The 20,559-nt window shown below is 38.7% G+C and overlaps 2 protein-coding genes across 6 annotated transcripts in view; one reads left to right on the forward strand and one right to left on the reverse strand.

The window, feature by feature from the left end:
• LOC139450255 (neurobeachin-like) overlaps window positions 1–812 on the reverse strand; it is a 240,172-nt gene extending 239,360 nt beyond the window's left edge. Inside the window, exon 1 of the mRNA XM_071231934.1 lies at window positions 524–812. Within this exon, the coding sequence (XP_071088035.1) occupies window positions 524–682 (159 nt within the window). The 5' untranslated portion in view covers window positions 683–812. The remainder of the gene's footprint in view (window positions 1–523) is intronic.
• A 236-nt stretch (window positions 813–1,048) lies between these two features.
• On the forward strand, window positions 1,049–20,337 carry LOC139449414 (septin-11-like). 5 transcript variants are annotated; one of them, XM_071230784.1, is made up of 12 exons: window positions 1,049–1,140; window positions 2,877–2,906; window positions 5,003–5,123; window positions 6,023–6,136; window positions 6,557–6,638; window positions 10,212–10,352; window positions 11,581–11,698; window positions 12,183–12,272; window positions 12,624–12,720; window positions 13,756–13,912; window positions 15,207–15,339; window positions 17,376–20,337. In XM_071230784.1, exons 1-12 carry the CDS (start codon window positions 1,117–1,119, stop codon window positions 17,532–17,534), a joined length of 1,266 nt encoding a protein of 421 aa, XP_071086885.1. In that variant the 5' UTR covers window positions 1,049–1,116; the 3' UTR covers window positions 17,535–20,337. The 5 variants fall into 5 exon arrangements, with proteins under 5 accessions (XP_071086885.1, XP_071086886.1, XP_071086887.1 ...); XM_071230785.1 differs by lacking the exon at window positions 6,557–6,638 and adding an exon at window positions 6,687–6,768; XM_071230786.1 differs by lacking the exon at window positions 2,877–2,906.
• Window positions 20,338–20,559: the final 222 nt, after the last annotated feature.

Below are 20,559 nucleotides of genomic sequence, written 5' to 3' on the forward strand. Positions count from 1 at the left end.
GAAATGTCATTAGCTAAAGAGATGCTAATTCAATTTAATAGTTTTATCATTTCAAAAACATGAGGGTTAAACTGCAGGGCGGAGCATTTTTCTGTTGTATATGAATGCACCAGACTTGCATTTAACCACTGAAATATAATGTCATGCCATTATAGCGAAACTGGTTTCTGTATGTTAATAATTGATATCAAAGACAATATATCATAGGAAACAGTTACCACTTCCTAGTTTACTGAGGCCTGGATGCACGTCTTTATGCTGCCTATGCAATACATGACAACACAAAATTATTATATGACCTGAAGACATTTAATATCTATTCAGAATGGTTGGTGGAATTGATTCCTGGAAATGAAAGAGATGCTGAAAACAATGCATGCAGATCAATATTATCGTTCTAAATATAGCCACAAACAGGTCATTGATTCGACAGGTGACAACATGACGGAATGTACATTTCTAAACAACACATACTCATTGCTTGACCCACGATTTAACTATCGATATTAAACGCTTGACTTACCAGGTGCAACACTGTGTCGACAACATCCTTGTTGGACACCTGATTCCCTTGAATCAAGCCGATCAACAAGCCGAATTTTTGCTCATCATCGCCAGGTGCTTTCAGTATATCCAGAACGGATTTCACTTCACTCTTTACTTCCGTGGCCTCTCCAGCCATTTTAGAATAAACAGTGCAACACGAAAGTTGCAGGTAATTGGAACAGGTACTATATGCGCTCACTGTGTATACAGGTGTATATTCTACATTCTTTGATCGACGCCGACATACACCGAAATATTACAGTGGAGCGTGGTCGCTTCCGCATTTGTCGGTCAGAATGGAGTCGCGACGCCGATTCGTTTAAATTTGTGGGTGTCTCTGTACAATATAGAACAGATAGAAATTTTTTACTCAACCCATTTTAATTAAACTATTATCACTGTTTCATCGAATCTATAATAAATGAATATTCTGACGGATTGCTATTATTTAGTAAAATAATCACCGGTCGTTTTCTATCGTCCTATCCTACTTCCGGTCGAAGATCTGTCAGTCTGTGCCTAGTCTTCAGCGAAATATTTTAGGAATTTCTCGCCAAAAGACAGCTAAGGATGGCTGCCACAGAAGTGCAAAGGGTAAATCCGTTTATATATTAACACAGGGCATGGTATAACTTATCTTTTCAGGAACTGATTGCCTTTGGATGCCAGTTTTCTCAAGTCGAAAGCATCAGGAACAAAGACCAGGCTCTTCAGTTTAAATGGACTGAATGATTCATAAACAGGACAAATATGTGCCCGAGAAAGGCCTTTAGTTACACATAGGTGCAAATACCAATTCTCTAAGTATAACGTGAGTTATTAAGAGTATTGTGATGGATTGTACGCCTGCAGGCCAGTTCATCTACGTAACAATCTAGCATCACCATGATCACTGATGGGTTCAGCAGGAAGCCGGAAACACACGAAACTAGCACCACCAGTGTTCTTTCAAACCATTGGAAATGGTTTGTGACAGTTATGTGACTTTATATCAGGACGATTTGTTGTTCTAGGAGCTATTTGTCTTAACGTTTTCTTGTATATAACGTATTAACTATATCATGTTAATATTATGATCAAATTTACAATTTTTGTAAAAACAATAGTGAATAATGTAATTTGTCCAATCACTTACTGCTCCAGGCTGTGCAGGCCAATCAATAAGTTATCTGTGAAATTATGGACTTGCTCAGAAATGGAGGATGACTTTTTTCTTTCCTTTTCCAGGGCTTAGTGATCAGAAAAATCGAGTGTACAAAGTATAACATTGTTATGATTACGATCATAAGCAATAAAGTTATTTTCAAACTTTCCCAATAGAAATGAGCATTTTGATGTTTGTTGAGTATTGTCATGATTATTATTATGTTATTATTATATTAGTGACAGACATTAACCTTGAAAGCAGATGATGATTCACTTTGATTCAGAATGTGGAGTAAGATCAGTGATGGGAATTAGCTCCAGCCTGCTTGCCCTGACCAGTGTTGTTAATTGTTGGTTATCCTGAATGCTAGTAGAACTTCAAATAATTTGGGGGTATTGCTAAATGTTACCACTATTCAGGCCAGTAGATGTGAATTTCCATCCCTGAAGGTGTGTTAGGGAAATTCCGGTACATAAGAGCAGGGTTAGATATTAAATATTTTCAGTCATCTTCCTAAGGCAAGGGGATTAAATGACTATAAAAGTCCAGTTTTCAGCGTTGCTGTACTAGGCTGGAATTCCAGGGTTACATTTTGGCTGGACTAATGAATCTATGCATAGTCCTTTCTAAATCGTGTAATGAACTAAACATTCGGTTCGTAAACAACTAGGATTTTAACATGAAGATTTTGGTCGACTTTAGGATTTGCAAAGCCAACTGAGCATCACTAGATATTTTGCAATCTTTTCATGTTTTTGATGCACTTCGTGAGGTAAGATCCGTGTTATTACAATATAGATCTTGATTAGCGATCAGATCGTCTTGACTGGGTGCCACCATTTTATAAGAAGCAAATGTTATATGAGAGATGGACTTTGATTGGTCAATAGGAGGGACATGAAACTCGTAATAGCCACTGGTTGGACTCTTGTAGTCAGTTTACGCCCTTGCCTCGGGAAGATGCTTTCAGTTGACTGCAAAAATGATCTGCTAGTGCTACAAAGTTGCCATCATCAATGGTAAAAGCGGTAGTAGGGATATGTCACTGGTGTTCTCTGAATTGTACAAGTCTGAGACTTGTGTTAATTTCCAACCCTGTCATCATTGTCATCAGGATCATAGTTTTAACAAGATTAACAAGATTAACAAGATTAACATGTTGGTTCTGATGACTTCTTTTCAGGAAGCCACCGTAACAATTAATTTGACACAGGTGAGACAAAAATAACTTACATTAATTTCTGATAAAATCTTTTAAAATATGTATAACTCTATTTGATCTGTCTACAAACATATTCCGGGAAGATAAAATTCTTATTAAAAAGCAATTATCTTTCCATGGGTAGAAATCTACTAATATTAACGCATGTTATGATTGCATGTTTGAACGTAAGAATCTTTAGGTCTACTAACTTTTGATTTATTGTACTTTATGCCTTGTGGTCAGCAGTGGTCAAGTGACCCATCACTAATAATACCAAGATTACCCTAGAATTCACGGAAAATGATATCAGAAATATACATGGCAGTGTTACCATGGTTAATATACATGTTGAACAGGGTCCTTGTTTTTTGGTTTGTCAGTGGTGTTTAAGTGTAAGGACGCCTTCAATTCATCACATCATTGTTATCATGAGGATTATGACAAGTACCTTTTGAATTTAATCTTTAATGTCAATACTTCACTGTATGGGACAAGGGGAAACAAATTACTCTTAAATTAATGGTCAAATGACCAATAAGTAATTTACTGGTATTATTATTTTTTTGTTTTCTCTAGACAGAAGGGTGCATGGGTGGCCCAGTCTTTTAAGGCACCGCAATTTTCTGTGCACATGCACAGTTGCATCCCTTGGGCATGCCAGAGACCTATGTTTGTGGGTTCGAATCCTGGTTTGCCTCGATTGTTTTTATACTTGTCAGCACCATACCTGTGCTCGTGGGTTTCACTGATGTAGAAAACGCTGAAACCTGCATCACTTTGGGCTTTCCTCCCACATTAAGCTGACATGCCGTGATATAACTGGAATACTGTTAAAAGTAGCATCAAACCTCACTCACTCACTCACCCACCCAAAACTCACTCACTCACTCACTTTGTACAGAACATGTTGAATCTGTTTATGCCTATAGTTTAGAATATGATATCATATGTATGTGCTTTCACTTGTTTATCACTGTTTGTTTTGAAATGCATTCAAAATTACTGTCATGCTGTGTTTCCCTTAAATGCAAACATTTCGTGACAGATATACTGCATTTAGTAATTAAATAACTTAGTCTTATTTACATGAACACACAGCATGCTCAGTACCAATACTCACGATAGTGTTTCAGTCTGCAACGTTTTCTTTCTGAGGCCTGTGTCTAGTAAATTTCTGTTCAGTCTAGTAAGCTCAGGTATTGATAGGCCTATAATAACATCAGACCACCTCTGTGGTCTAGTGGATAGAGTGCTTGCCCAGAAAGTGCAAGGTCGGGGGTTCGATCCCTGGCTGTGACTTACCAAAAGATTTTAGAAGATGTGACTTGTTTCCCTGCCTGGCTGTTGGTATTAATCGGATAAAACCAGGACTGGTTGGCCATACTGTGTCTGTGTGTTGTATCCATGTTTAACTGTGGCATTGTATCCTACTTGGCTAGCACTGTAAAACCCACATTTGCCCGGACTAGTACACAATGGTACAAGCAGCCACACCCATGCATGTGCACATACACATCACTATAAATGCAATCATCTTGAGAGCGAAATCAAGCCCCATTTCACATCTCTCACCTATTATTACATCAAACTCTTCTGAAAATTGTGCTTATATGTTAATTTCGGCTACTTGACAGAAAAAGGTTTGGGCACAGAGGGTGATATATTTCAGTACAGGACATCCGTGGGCTTGAAAGAGCTGGTACAGCCATCTTCTATTGGTAGAATGTGTTCTGTATTCTTCTCCAGGTGTTCAAAGGGCATAGAAAACTCATAGTTTTACTTTCTGTATTTGTACACAGCAGTCTTTAGTCTTCTAACACTACAAATATCACATGCTGTGCCTTGACTAATCTATGTCTATCATTGCAGTGTGTGCTAAAACATTTGAGTCTACCCTGCTGCACTTAGCATCATTTGAGTAGGTTTTAGTGTTCAATGGACTGTTATCAGTTGAGCTTACTAGACCACACAGAATTTTACTAGACTACGGCGTCAGACTGGTGGCTAAAATCACAGACTGTCAACATGGTCAGTGTATGATATTGATATAGAAGTTGTGCAGATAGTCTCCACTGGCTCATGGTTTTACTCTGGTGTGTTTGCAGATGCCAGCTCAGAACTTGAGGAATCTCAACTTGACAGGTCATGTTGGGTTTGACAGCCTGCCAGATCAGCTGGTCAACAAGTCTGTGTCTCAAGGGTTCTGCTTCAACATCCTCTGTGTTGGTAAGACTATAGAATCATGTTAGAACAGACTTCATCTGCTTCAACGTCCTCTGTGTTGGTAAGACTATAGAATCATGTTAGAACAGACTTCATCAGCTTCGACATCCTCTGTGTCGGTAAGACTATAGAATCATGTTGGAACAGACTTCATCTGCTTCAACATCCTCTGTGTTGGTAAGACTAGAGAATCATGTTAGAACAGACTTCATCTGCTTCACCATCCTCTGTGTTGGTAAGACTATAGAATCATGTTAACACAGACTTACTTCATCTGCTTCAAAGTCCTCTGTGTTGGTAAGACTATAGAATCATGTTAGAACAGACTTCATCTGCTTCAACGTCCTCTGTGTTGGTAAGACTATAGAATCATGTTAGAACAGACTTCATCTGCTTCACCATCCTCTGTGTTGGTAAGACTATAGAATCATGTTAGAACAGACTTCATCTGCTATAGAAGTGTCACAATATGGATTGCAATACTTTTTGACATTTCTACTTATGATGTTTATGTTTTCTGTGCCTACATTAATTACTGGACAAACTTATCAGCAGATTAGTAAACATGACATTTTGCCTTTTCTGGACATTGAAATGATGGTAAATCCCGTTCATTGAGACGTCACTGACAAATGAACAAGATGATGTAATTGTTTGGTTCATGTTACTCTCTAAAGTAATTTAAGAAGGTTGTCAAACTTTGATTTAATATTTGTTTGTATATTTCCAGGGATTCAGATCAGTTCATTTTCAAAGAACATTAACTGAATGTCATCCAAAATGTCTTAAGATGTGTTACAGTGTGTAATGATATAGAAGAATGACCTATCAAAAGAAGGAAAAACCCATTAAGATGTCATAAGGCCATTTGTCTCTAGAAAAGTCACAATTTCCCGTTTCAGGTGAGACAGGAATTGGCAAGTCGACGATGATGGACACTTTGTTCAACACCAACTTTGATTCCACCCCCAGTTCTCATGATCTGCCAGGAGTAAAACTCAAAGCTCATACATACGGTAATATTGAAAGAACGCGCAGATGACAGTATTATTTGAACTTCAATTTCAGTACTTTTGATAAGACTGTGGCTGTTAAACAATGGTTAGGCTGTGAATAAAAAAAACAAATTCAGTGATTATTTGCAAAACTAATTTGAAGATCTTGAATTATAGCTGATCGTGATTATGGATGAAGATAGGATTTTCATTGTTAACATTATTAAGATGTTATATTTATTTTTCTGAGGTGTCTATTGTTTCATGGATTGTCTACTTTTTGTCGCTGTAGATTTTTTACTTTTGGAATACAAACACAAATTATCATGTGTTTTTTTTGTTAAAGTTTTCATAAGCATGGTGAAATATTGACGACTTCTAATTAATATGGAAATACGTTTTAAATTGTCAATTCAATGTCTCATGTGTTGATAATTGCAGATCTACAGGAGAGCAGTGTTCGACTCAAGTTGACCATAGTCGACTCGGTTGCTTATGGCGACCAGATAAACAAGGAAGAAAGGTATGCAGGTTTCATGTGTCTTCTCATCCCCATGTTTCAATATTTCAGAGCTACGAGAGAAGAATGTGTGTTTAAAACTGACACTGGTAGACACTGTGGGCTTCGGGGACCAAATAAACAAAGAGGATAGGTGAGATGCTGTAGACGGGTGTTGCTTCTAGCTTCCTACTTCTAGTGCTTCTTCATCTTGTACTCTGACTCATCTCTTGTGACTGAACCTTCAGTAGACTGTGTGGCCTTGGACATGTGGAGGTGGTTTCATTCTTTTCGTTTTAGTTACTCGTATCTTATTTATGAATGGTTCAGGTGTGTTTGATGTTGTGAATATTATCCTTTCTGTGGAGACATACATTTTTTTGCCTGTTGTTTGGTTGTGTTTGTGTTTGTAATGCGAAGGTGCAGATATTGTAGTATCTACCAGTATCGTCTGTGGTAAGTGATGTTTTGGAATGAGTTGATTTTGTCAACAATGTTTCATCAGCAGTAAAGTCATCCCAGTTGTCATCATCGTCATGGCTACCACGTTCCTCCATCATCTGTGAAGACATACAGCCACTATGTGTGTAACAGTCCAGCCTCTCTGTTAAAAAATGGCTGTGAAACTCATGGAATTCAAATGAGCCCTACTCCATGTAAGAACTTTGTGAGAACGCCACCATTGCTGGACATTAAAGCTATGAGAAGCAGACAGCCACAAGACCATGATACCCAGGGTGTTGAGGAACCTTGCCATTTGGGTGATGAAAGCTGAGCGTTCAGTGGTCACAGCACCCTTGGATTAACCTCCCACTTGAATCTGTGCTTGATTTGATGGTTAGACATAGCGACTGCACTGCAAACAGTCGTATGTATTCAGGGTTGAGGCATGTATTGTATACAAACCCATGAACTACTGATGATGAGTTTTCACAGGATGGAATCATTTTGGTTTGGAAGAAATCTTGTTTCTTTCTGTTCCTCTACTGGAAGTAGATTTGTGATCAATGTAACGTTGTGTTAGTATTGTGTTCTTTGTAGAAAATATCATTTTGTCCAGGGAATGGTTGGGACAAGGTTGTTTAAGACACCACAATTCTCTGTGCTGAAGAGTTGTGCCCCTTAGGCATGCCAGAATCCTACGATTGTGGGTTCGGATCCCAGATTTGCCTTGATTGTGATTCCTGGTTTGTCAGCACCATACCCACAGTCATGGGTTTCATCAAAGTGGAAAACATCTAAGATCTGCATCGCTTCAGGCTTTCCTCCCAAAATGCTGTTGAAAGCCAACCCACCCTAATCACTCACTTGTGTTGACTTGTACCTCTATCAGTGCTACGGCAGCCTAATTTGCCATGCCTGAGAGTTGTCTCCCCTTCATACCTACATTATAATATAATATCGTGGCCTGTTTTGTGATAGTTTCAGATTTCTTTGGATGTGAACAAGATTAATTGACAGTGATGTCTGCTACTAGTGCTAGAAATCTTTTGTGTGAAATATGATTAAGGTACCAGTAAAGTCAGTTGGGATAAATTTTTGTGACCCCCCTCCTTTCGCTGTCATTTTTTTATGAACAAATTACTTTTATTACTTTCTGAAGTGATTGTCAGTAGCATCTCTGATATGTTGACCATTATACTGTTCTTTGTTCTTATACCATCAGCATGATAACAAAAATATATCCCACTGCACAGTTTTGCTGTGTATTGCACCCCGATAACCCATGTATACCCAATATGGATTTTCTACACAAGTCGGTCATCACGTGACAAAGGACATGCTAAAGGACAGAAGGTTGAGTGTTGATATGTATGTAAATGTATTAAGGGTGTGCGGTATTACCAAAATATCGGTAAATTTAAATTCAGTCTTTCGACGATACATATCACAATATCATTTTTTCATGCTTGATATATTGGGTGATTTCAAATAGCGATTTTTAACATGTGTTTAATGTTATATACTTACCAAATGCCTTCGCTGCCCCGGAGCATGCATCCGGGACCCCGAGATGGCCACATATTTATTGACTGAGTAAACATTATATTGTTCCAGAACCTTGTTTTGTTCCATTTAGGAACTTCAATTCATACCTTTATGTATCAGATTGCTTCTAAATTCAAAATTTTGAATTATACAATATATCGTGATACATATCGCATAACAGCCAGTCTGTATTTTTGATACACTTCAAGCCTCCAATACCCATCCCTAATATGTATGTTAAATTCAGTATATCATTGTAACATCTTGCTAAATATGTAAAGTCTTCATCCTCTGGGTACTGACAAAGAATGGGAGTAAAGTTGTATACTGAGGGGTTGTGATGTCTCCAGTCAGGTAGTGTGTCCTGTGTCACGTGGTTAGCATCAGATAGAATCGCGGGAGATTTCATGTCCCAAGAATGGATTATTGTCTCGATGTATGTCTGATGTATGTCTGATGTATGTACAGTATAAAGGTGCCTATGTACATTTAACACTAGATGTTGGTGGATGGAAGTAGTGAAAAATAATCTATAGCGTTCATGATTTAGATTATGAGTTATTCCTTATGAACTTCTCCAAATATTATTTAACTTTCATGTGGTTTTGTATTTTATATGTGGGCTTTCATAAATGAAATTTACCTTGTTCAGGGTAGACTTCTAAAGAAAGGTTATCCAATAACCTGTGGAATGCGTGAAGACCCTGGTTAAAAATTTATCTTCAGCAACCCATGCTTGTTGTAAGAGGCGACATGTGGAAACAGGTGTTCAGACTCACTGACTTGATTGATGCATGTTCTGTCCCAATTGTGTAGAAAGATGCTCATAATGTCAATCACTGGATTGTCAGGTCCAGAATTGATTATTGCCAGATCTCTCATCATATAACTGGAGTATTGCCGAGTGCGGCTTTAAACAACAAACAAACAGGAAAAAAAACCACATGGAGACCTGGATCAGAAAAGGCCATATTACTCCTGGACATATGAGTTGACTTAATGATCATTGTTCTGGGATGTCCAGGGGTTAGTGATTCAAGAAAATCGGACATGGACTGTCTGAGCCTTGATTTTATTTGTTACCATAATAGAAAAATGTAATGAACCCTTCATAAATTAATTAGTTCCAGTTATTCCAACATCCATTCTTTTGCTTCCAGTGGTACCTGGAGTCAATATTATTTGCATTATTCTTGATTGCAATCTTAAGTGACGGTTATATCCACAAAGAAAAAGTTTCAAGTTGCATGTTTTTTAGGGGCGGCTGCAGGGTGTGTCTCCACCCCACCCCACCCCGCAACCCTTATTCAGACCATTGCCAATCGCTATATCAGAGTGTGTGCACCTTTTGAGTGAATGGGGTAGTGTGCACCCAACCTTCTTCAACATTCTAGATCCACATCTGCTCACTGTCTCTTTAGTAGCCTAATCGATAGCCATGGTAGAGAGCAAGCTTTTCAGAGTAACTCCCCCAAGAAAATAACTATAATGACACGATGCAGCCAGAGTGATAGTGTTTGGTTTATGTTGCTTCGGTGGGGACAGCTAGTTCCTGGTTGATACCAACAGGAACATGTTCCATAAAGGGAGATAACTGCTGTTTTTCAGCTGGAAGTCCATCGTTGACTACATCGATACCAAATTTGATGCATACCTCCAGGAGGAGCTCAAGATCAAACGCATGCTCCACAGTTACCATGACAACCGCATCCATGCTTGTCTCTACTTCATCGCTCCAACAGGACACTCGTGAGTATCTATTATGTTCCTGGCATTTCTAAAATGGTTAATTAATTTTTCACTGACTTTCTACATTCTCGATATTATTTGTAGAATAAGACAAACATACCATAGTCTTTAGATTAGTGGCTTTATTCTAAATGATTGACCCACCACCAGCTAAACTGTTTGGTGTCACACACCCCCCCCCCCCCCCCTTGGAAAACTGCCCCTTGTTACACAGGACAAGTATCTTATGAAAACTTGACACCAATATATCACGTTGAAGTAAATCCTTTGAATGCATCTCAAACTCATTTAGTCACAGTTTCTGAGAATAAATGTGAACAATATTCTGGGAACAATCTTCCTATGGGCAGTTTTCTGGGGTGCAATGTTCCTAGGGGCAGTCTTCTGGGAACAATTAGTATTCAGGGGGTCAGTATTCTGGGAGCACTAATTTTCCTTGGGGTCAGTTTTCCTTTGGAGCGATTTTCCTAAGGGTCAGTATTCCTTGGGAGCACTAGTTTTCCTTTGGAGCAAATTTCCTAGGGGTCAGTTTTCCTTGGGAGCAAATTTACTAGGGGTCAGTATTCCTTGGGAGCAATTTTACTAGGGGTCAGTATTCCTTGGGAGCAATTTTCCTAGGGGTCAGTATTCTGGGAGCACTAGTTTTCCTTGGGGGCAATTTTCCTTTGGAGCGATTTTCCTTGGGGTCAGTATTCTGGGAGCACTAGTTTTCCTTTGGAGCAAATTTCCTAGGGGTCAGTTTTCCTTGGGAGCAAATTTACTAGGGGTCAGTATTCCTTGGGAGCAATTTTACTAGGGGTCAGTATTCCTTGGGAGCAATTTTCCTAGGGGTCAGTATTCTGGGAGCACTAGTTTTCCTTGGGGGCAATTTTCCTTTGGGGCAATTTTCCTTGGGGTCAGTATTCTGGGAGCACTAGTTTTCCTTTGGAGCAAATTTCCTAGGGGTCAGTTTTCCTTGGGAGCAATTTTCCTAGGGGTCAGTATTCCTTGGGAGCAATTTTACTAGGGGTCAGTATTCCTTAGGAGCAATTTTCCTAGGGGTCTGTATCTGGGAGCACTAGTTTTCCTTGGGGGCAATTTTCCTTTGGAGCAATTTTCCTTGGGGTCAGTATTCTTTGGGAGCAATTTTCCTAGGGGTCAGTATTCCTTTGGAGCAATTTTCCTAGGGGTCAGTATTCTGGTAGCAGTTTTCAATGTCATCATCAGGACACATGTTGTTTACCTTCAGGCTTAAAGCACTCGATCTGGTCACTATGAAGAAGCTAGATAGCAAGGTCAACATCGTACCTGTTATCGCCAAAGCTGATACCATTACCAAGACTGAGCTCCACAAGTTCAAGGCCAAGGTGAGTAGAAGGAAAATGATGATCGGATGAACCCAGTGTCTTTGACAACTGAGTCAAAACAAATTCTGAATAGACATATATTCCATATAGTGTGTTTGTGTGTGAGTGAGTGAGGAAGAGATGAATTGGCCAAAAATTGGGATTTTTAAAAGTTGCTTATTTTCTTAAATTCAAATGTATGTTAGCAACACATTTATTGAAATGATGTAAATCTATGTATATTAAATACTTTGTATAAAAGCTGTAACGTTGAGGATTATTACTAAGTATTATTGAGATGAAGAAATTGCTATTTTCAGAGAAATATTTTGCAATCCATTAAAACTTATGGCGTTTGAATTAGAATTGAAAGCCTTTCTTGTTTTAAGGCTACTTTTTATTACCATTTTTTCAGGATGACTAGAAACATCTAGCTCCGCAGGAAGCACTGATGTCTTCTGTGTTTACTAGCCTTGTCAAGGTGACCCTGTGTGTTATGTTGTAGATCATGAGTGAGCTGATGGCCAATGGAGTGCAGATCTACCAGTTCCCCACCGATGATGAGACAGTGGCTGAGACCAATGCTTCTATGAATGTGAGGACTGAAATAATGTTTGAAATTAGTGGTCATTGTATGTTGTTTATGTTTTGCATTGCAGGCTTCCTTTCATTTAATAATGATAAAATCATTTGTGATATTGTATTCTGTGATGGATCAAGGCGTGAGCAAGCAATATTAACTTTGGGAAAAGGAGACCAACCACCCAGTCCGAGTTGTAACTGACTCTTGTGACTCCACCCTCCCGGCCGCTCAAGACATCCTGAATACTTATTTTGTCTTGGCATCCAATTAAAGAACTCATGGTTCATATTTTGTCTTAAGATTTTCATGATTCAGCTATATCTAACTTTAGATGTTTTCTCAACTTCATCTTCTCCTCTGCAGAGTCATCTCCCCTTTGCTGTTGTGGGCAGCAATGATGAAGTGAAGATCGGCAACAAGATGGTGAAAGCAAGGCAGTACCCTTGGGGGACAGTGCAAGGTAGATTGCCAACTACATGAGAGCTGAAATATTCATTGTTCCCAGCACCACCTTCATCAATATAACACAATTCCTAGACTTGAATATGGTGTGGGAAGCTGTGTTAGAATTGGTCCCCAGCAACCGATGCTGATTGTAAAAGGAGACCATTTTTCTTCATTCCCCAATGGCATCCCTTGTTGCTCACAATATCAATCACTGGATTGTCTGACCCAGATTCAGATTATTCATATGCTGCAGTCATGTAGCTGGAATATTGCTAAGTGTGTCATCAAATAAAGAACACACACACACAGGTCATTCTTAGTTTTATGATCTAAGAGTGACTGATATTGGAAGATAATCAGTCACATATTTCATGAACAATTCCTTGGTTGGTAAATGAAACCAATCAACCATCTATCTCTACCCATAACCATGTACTGCAGATGCAGCATTTCCTGTCCTGTCTTAGGACTTGCTATAGTCCGGTGATTGGGAATTGTTTATCACACAGTAAAACACTGCAGGGAAAATAAACCACTCGTGGAGCTGGGAGAACAAACCACACATTGTTCTTCATTGCTCTTTGCGATTTATCGGGTAGCTGTCTGATATGTGACAATAAACTACCTTGCACATTTGGTCAAAGGACTTGTGATCAAGTTGAGATGGTCCTGAGATTGTTACTGTGCTGATTTGTGTAATTTGCAAACATGCTTCTCTTTAAATGACCCTCTGTTCTAATCTGGGTGTTATTGTACAAAGCAATACCTTAACATAGCACTTCGGTTGTTTTGTACAAGGGCACCCTGATGCCTCAAAGGCATTCAAGGAATAGTTTAAGATTGAAAAGACAAAATATTCATGACCCTTCTCTAAATTGGATAAACTGTTTCATGATTCTCCAGCTTCAATCCAACCCCTTACACTGGCTGTTGTCAAATCTTTGTTCAGTCATTGACATTGCTGAGGCGATGTGCTTTCTTTTGTGCAAACTATGACTTGACTCACATGTTGAGAGATGATCTTCATGTGATACTGTGCACCTTTCAGTTGAAAATGAAAACCACTGTGACTTTGTGAAGCTCCGTGAGATGTTGATCAGAACCAATATGGAGGACCTAAGGGAGATGACTCACAAGCGTCATTTTGAGCTGTACCGCAGACACAAGCTTGAAGACATGGGATTTTCAGACAGTGATTCAAAGAGGTGAGAAAATTAGTCTTTAGTTTTAGCCCAGTTCAGACGTGATAAGAAAATTGTGAAACACCTGTACAAAAGTAAATGTCATAAAAAATATTTACTCAAATCTGTATGTCTGATGTTCTGTAATGGTAATGCTGTTCCAATCTGTCTGATATTGTGAACATGGTGATGCTGCCCCAGCCTGTCTGATATTGTGAACATAGTGATGCTGCCCCAGTCTGTCTGATATTGTGAACATGGCGATGCTGCCCCAGTCTGTCTGATATTGTGAACATGATGCTGCTGCCCCAGCCTGTCTGATGTTGTGAACATAGTGATGCTGACCCAGTCTGTCTGATATTGTGAACATGGTGATGCTGCCCTAGCCTGTCTGTTATTGTGAACATAGTGATGCTGCCCCAGTCTGTCTGATATTCTGAACATGGTGATGCTGCCCCAGTCTGTCTGATATTGTGAACATGATGCTGCTGCCCCAGTCTGTCTGATATTGTGAACATGATGCTGCTGCCCCAGTCTGTCTGATATTGTGAACATGATGCTGCTGCCCCAGTCTGATATTCTGAACATGGTGATGCTGCCCCAGTCTGTCTGATATTGTGAACATGATGCTGCTGCCCCAGTCTGTCTGATATTGTGAACATAGTGATGCTGCCCCAGTGTGTCTGATATTGTGAACATAGTGATGCTGCCCCAGTCTGTCTGATATTGTGAACATGATGCTGCTGCCCCAGTCTGTCTGATATTGTGAACATGATGCTGCTGCTCCGGTCTGTCTGATATTGTGAACATGGTGATGCTGCCCCAGTCTGTCTGATATTGTGAACATGATGCTGCTGCTCCGGTCTGTCTGATATTGTGAACAGGGTCATGCTGCCCCAGCCTGTCTGATATTGTGAACATGATGCTGCTGCCCCAGTCTGTCTGATATTGTGAACATGATGCTGCTGCTCCGGTCTGTCTGATATTGTGAACATGGTGATGCTGCCCCAGTCTGTCTGATATTGTGAACATGATGCTGCTGCTCCGGTCTGTCTGATATTGTGAACAGGGTCATGCTGCCCCAGCCTGTCTGATATTGTGAACATGATGCTGCTGCCCCAGTCTGTCTGATATTGTGAACATAGTGATGCTGCCCCAGTCTGTCTGATATTGTGAACATGATGCTGCTGCCCCAGCCTGTCTGATATTGTGAACATGGTGATGCTGCCCCAGTCTGTCTGATATTGTAAACATGGTGATGCTGCCCCAGTCTGTCTGATATTCTGAACATGGTTATACTGATGCTGTTTTTTACCAGTCTGTCGGAGACGTACGAGTTGAAGCGCCAGCAGCACATCAGTGACCTGCAGAAGAAGGAGGAGGAGATGAGGCAGACGTTTGTCATCCGCGTCAAGGAGAAGGAGGCTGAGCTGAAGGAGGCTGAGAAGGAGGTAAGCTGAAGTTGTGGAAGTATCAGTTGTTGTTGCACCAGTCAAGTAGCATGACAGTATAAGTCACAGTATGATTTGAGTTGAGTTCTTCAGTGAGCAATACCCAAGCTGTAGCTCAGCTACCACCAGACACTGTTTCTTAGAGAAATAATTATGATTTGTTTGTAGCAAAATGTATTGTGTCTTTACTATCCTTTTATTGTTATACCTCTATTAAGAATCTTTGAATTTCATCAGCTAATCTATACCATGTATGAAACAATAAATTTCAATGCTAACAATAGTAAACTGACCCAAAAAGGTTTTATTCAAATCATGTGACTGACACCAACCTCAATATTTACTTCGTCTGCCATTCAAAACATATGGCATCTGCAAGATGCAAATCCCAGTTCACTGATCTTTCTTTTAAAAGACTGAAATTAAGCAGTTTACAAATGAATTTCTATACAACAAAACAGCTGATTACTCTTAGTGAGTGCAGCTCTGACCTGACTCAGGTCGTCGGTCCTTGTCTTCACATAAAGACCTTGCAAAGAGTATTTTAATACCCCCGACCTAAAAGGTCGGGGGTATATAGTTATACCAAAGTTCCGTCCGTCCGTCCGTCCGTCCGAAAACTATGTCCGTGCGATTTCTCTTCAACTATTCAGTGGATTCATCTCAAACTTAGTACATATAATCTGTGTCATATGGAGGAGGGTGGTGCAGTGGAAAGAAAAAAATTGTTTTTATTAATATTCCATTTTTTTATGAATTTTTCGAACCCTAACCCTATCCATTATTGAATTTCAAACTACTGACACACTAGGCGGGTTGGGTGTATAAGTGAGCTTTTGCCCTTGTTTTGGTATATTTGTTCATACAAAAGAGACAACAGTATGTTTCATCAGTAGAGTGTCACTTATTTCCAGTAGATAAGACTAATGAAGTTTTAGATATTGTTTTAATGTGGGGTTCAGGAAATAAATACTTATTACTTTGCAGTCTTTTGGGGTGGGGGAGTCCCCTGGCAGTCAGAAGAACTGGTCTCAGGGTCAGAATTTGACAACAATAGATCTTTAAAGATTGATGCACTGGGCAAAATGTTTTCTATATGTTGGGGCTGTATTGTGTATGATATGATGGTTGTGATTACTGCACAACTCAAGCTGTATTCGGGGGCTTCAACCACACATTTCAAGTCAATAGATCACCATGATTAAACAGTGCAGCTAACCGTCATTGTCTTTTTCAAGAAAAATTGAATTATTAACCATTTTGTGACAGGTCACGCTCATTGTTTATGGAAAAAGTGAATTAAAAAAGCGCGGCAACATTCTTTAAACTATGACATCACTGCATAGTAACCTAGTTTCATGATGTCATGTACTGTATGATGTCATCAATGGAGACCGCCTCCATGGTCTCCTGGTAGGACGTTCGCCCGGAGTGCGGAAGGTCATGTGTTTGATCCTCAGCCTCGTCATACCAAAAGATGTTAAAAGATGGGACTTGTTGTTACCCCGTCTGGTGCTCGACATGAAGTGGCTAAACGCATGCATGCATGTCACTATATAAGTGCAATAATCTTGGATTCAATGGAATGTTGTGGCATATTAGAAATTGAAGGAAATCAGTGATTTTGCTGCAGACAAGTGTCATGAAGACATTTTAATAATTTCAGCGAATTATGATAATAAATGTGACCAAAAATGCAAAAAATAGCTTCAGGACATTTTAGATGACAATGAGTCAATGATCTGGAAAATGAACTGATCTGAACCCAGGAAAGGAGTTTGCTAACTTAGAAATAATAACCAATGTAACAAATTGTATTTTATGTGGTAAACATATTTATAAAGTTTTATACTATTAATGATCATGATGATACTGTGATGCAAAACTGTTAACAAGATTCCCCATGTCTCCTTAGTAAATTGTGAATTTGGTGTGTTATTTGACAATTGCACCTAGTGCACAGACACCATTTTATGTTGCCTGAGAACTAAGTATTGTTCGAACACTAACAACAGGAAAATATTATGTGCTTGTAGCTCCATGCTCGGTTCGACTCACTAAAGAAGCAGCACGCAGATGAAAAGAAGAAACTAGAAGATCGGAAGAAACAGTTAGACGATGAGATGAATGTTCTCCAACAAAAGAAAGCTCAATACCAAGCAAACCAATCCACCATGGGCAAGAAGAAGAAGTAAGGGACATAACTCTCATCTCCACCAGGAGAGGGAGCTGTTGGGAAGGGTTCAAGTCAAGCAGATGGGCAGGTCTGATATTGAAGGTTGAAGATCTGTAGATCTCTACACTGATGATTCAACGAACACAAACATTATTTCCTGACCGGGAAGATCTGTGTATGAATATTTAATTAGCATAGACAGCTAATTAAGATAATAACTTTGCTGGTTTCTTTTATTTCTTTTTATTTTATATGATCCTCCAATCAAATCTATTTTTTAATTACCTTTTTTCGATTCCAATTTTCTTTAAACTCAGGATTTTTTTTGTTTTTGAGACTAATATAATATTTGAATAAACACATGCAACATTCTGCATTAACAGGTACATTGACATAAGAGTGTAGAGGCACTGCCCAATTTTCGTTTTCGGTGCTACAGAACGTGCATGCTCAGTGTTTGTTTGTCCCTTACGTCTTCAGATTGACAGATCATTCAAGACAACATTGCAGAAAACCATATCAAACAATTTATTGAACACTACAAGTGTGTCTATGCATACATTCAAATATGCTTTGACTTGAATTCCTGCTCAGTTTTTTTACGACCAAGTCAGGCCATACGAACTACATAGTCATGTATTTACTTATTAATGTTAGGTTTTGTATGCATGTTTGTAACACTTCCTTTGTTGGAGTTCAGTCAATGATTTGTAATCACATTTATATTCTTGCCACCGTTAAATGGCTTGTATCAAAGTGCATTTTAATCTTCCAAAGAACATAGTGCTTCTTGTTCTCTTGACATTGCCATGTAACTTATCATTCAAACCCAGAGACTGCATTTGCTGTTGTCTTGAACAGGTATCAAAAACAGGCATAAGGCATACTGTGGATTTGGTTGTATTTTAAGCAGTAGTATTATTTTTGTATGGTATTTCTCACATTACGTCCTAGGCAACAGAGTGATCATACATGGCAACTTTTTGTGCGGCCATCACTGTCACTGTAAATTGTATCTTTATTACCATGGTAACCATATGTCATCGTCTCCTCAGGGCATCATTGTTGTCATGGTTACAATAAACATCATCAAACAAAAGTGCAATATATCTTGAAGCATGTAGCATTGAAATGCTGATACATATGGCAAACTGTCTACTATCTACTGTAACTACATTTTTCTGGATGGATGTTGTTGCTTGTTCCAATGAAGAAGACCTTTAAGATCAGGGAGGACAAATTTTTTGAGCATATCCACAGAGTTCTGCGATTGTGAAAGTCAGTTTGACCATTTTCTTGATTATGTTTTCATTCTATGCTGGATCGGAAAACCACCAGCGTTTCTATTGACGTGTTTATCAGCTCCTGGCATCTCTGAAGATTTTATTCATCATGATTTTGCTTTGAAACAGATTCTGGTTTGATCATTCTAAGCTGGAGGTGAAAATCACCACATGTCTTTTGGAATGTTAATAAAATAATTATCATAATGCTTGAAAATAATTTATCATGCTACAGTTGACATTTATGTTAATGATGCATTGTTAATGTTAAGGTGTAGAGCCTGACCTGTAGATTAGAACTGAGGGCCTAAGAGCAGAGCTAAATGGACAGAGACTGACCTTGAAAGTCTTGGTAACATATAAAGGTATCACCTGATTTGCCTAAAACGTCTTATGTTCTACTAGTCCTGAGGACATCATCAACTGCCAGGCATTCACTGCCTTCTTGGCTTGTGCTAATTTCTATCTTTGAGGCTGGTAGGATGCTCTTTTCAGGACGAGTAGAATACATTTTTTGTATTTAGGAAATACTTGGTGTTCTTTACCATTTACATTTTCTAAAGTGTGTCATTGGAATCTTCAATTTCAGTGTTTTGTAATTAACTCATGATAAATAATAGTGTCATAATCACTTAAATTTTAAATGATTATTTTCATTATATGTTTGTAAATAGAAATGTGTCCGCACTTCCTCTGGAATAAAACAAGCTCTTCACTTTGTCAGACCTTCACCACACTTTGGGAGTTAAGTTTCAGTTAAGAAACAAATATTATTTTGTAGAAGAGTAAAATTTACTTGCATCTTAAGATGTAAATTCATTTCTGTATTTATGCACTAGGCGTAATGTTATGCATGTGCTTCATTTACCCCCATGTTTGTGTTTTGTACCTACGTTATATCGGACCAACACTATCTACACGTGTGATATCAGCTAGTTTCTCTTCTCTGTAGGCAGGATCCTGTTATGTTATGTCAACTGTGGAAGCTGGCAAAGTACAACAAGAATTTCAGACATGACCCTAAATGTCTTACAGTTACATGTAAGAAATGTAATGTATTGACTTACATGAAATATCAAATACATAAAAATAAATATGAATCAATTTGATAAAAAGATGAAGTCATTTTTTAGAAAAGTTTTTTGTTTTTGATGAAAACTTAGTTTTAAGTTTGAAATCAGGGCTTTCACAATAAGAAAGTTGGCAAGCTTAGAAAGTAAACAGATCTCATTTGCTCACTACCCTCTGTAATTGTGCTATAATTCTTCTATGACTAATTGTTAATTTTTCTTCAGTGGAATATGCAATAGTGTGTTTGAATCTCAACTTATAAACTAAAATACCCTTACCATTGTGGTCACATAAGTGTCAGAATCATGTGAGGAAATGTGTGTTAAGTACTTCATAAGATGTCATAGTAATTTTTTCAAATTGTTTGCAAACAAATAGTTTTCAAAGTAGTTGCAGTATCTGAATAGAATAATTTCAATTAACTTTATGATGACACAGCATGCATTTTATAAATAAACTTTTTACTTATGTGCCAAAATTGTGTTGGGAGTCATTATTGAAGAATGTCTCATGAAGTGGGATCTGCTGACTGCAACTAAGGCTGGAACTTCACTGGGAGGCAGTCCGTTGTAATCCATGTACAGCTATTTGAGTGGATGTTGTTTTGATGCAGATTCTGTATGTATCAAGCCAGCCTGTACATACAAATGTGTGTTCTAACCAGGGTATTATAAATTTTCCCTGGCAGTT

The sequence above is a fragment of the Haliotis cracherodii genome, unplaced genomic scaffold, assembly GCF_022045235.1.
Source record: "Haliotis cracherodii isolate W230 unplaced genomic scaffold, xgHalCrac1.p SCAF_8, whole genome shotgun sequence".
NCBI lineage: Eukaryota > Metazoa > Mollusca > Gastropoda > Lepetellida > Haliotidae > Haliotis > Haliotis cracherodii.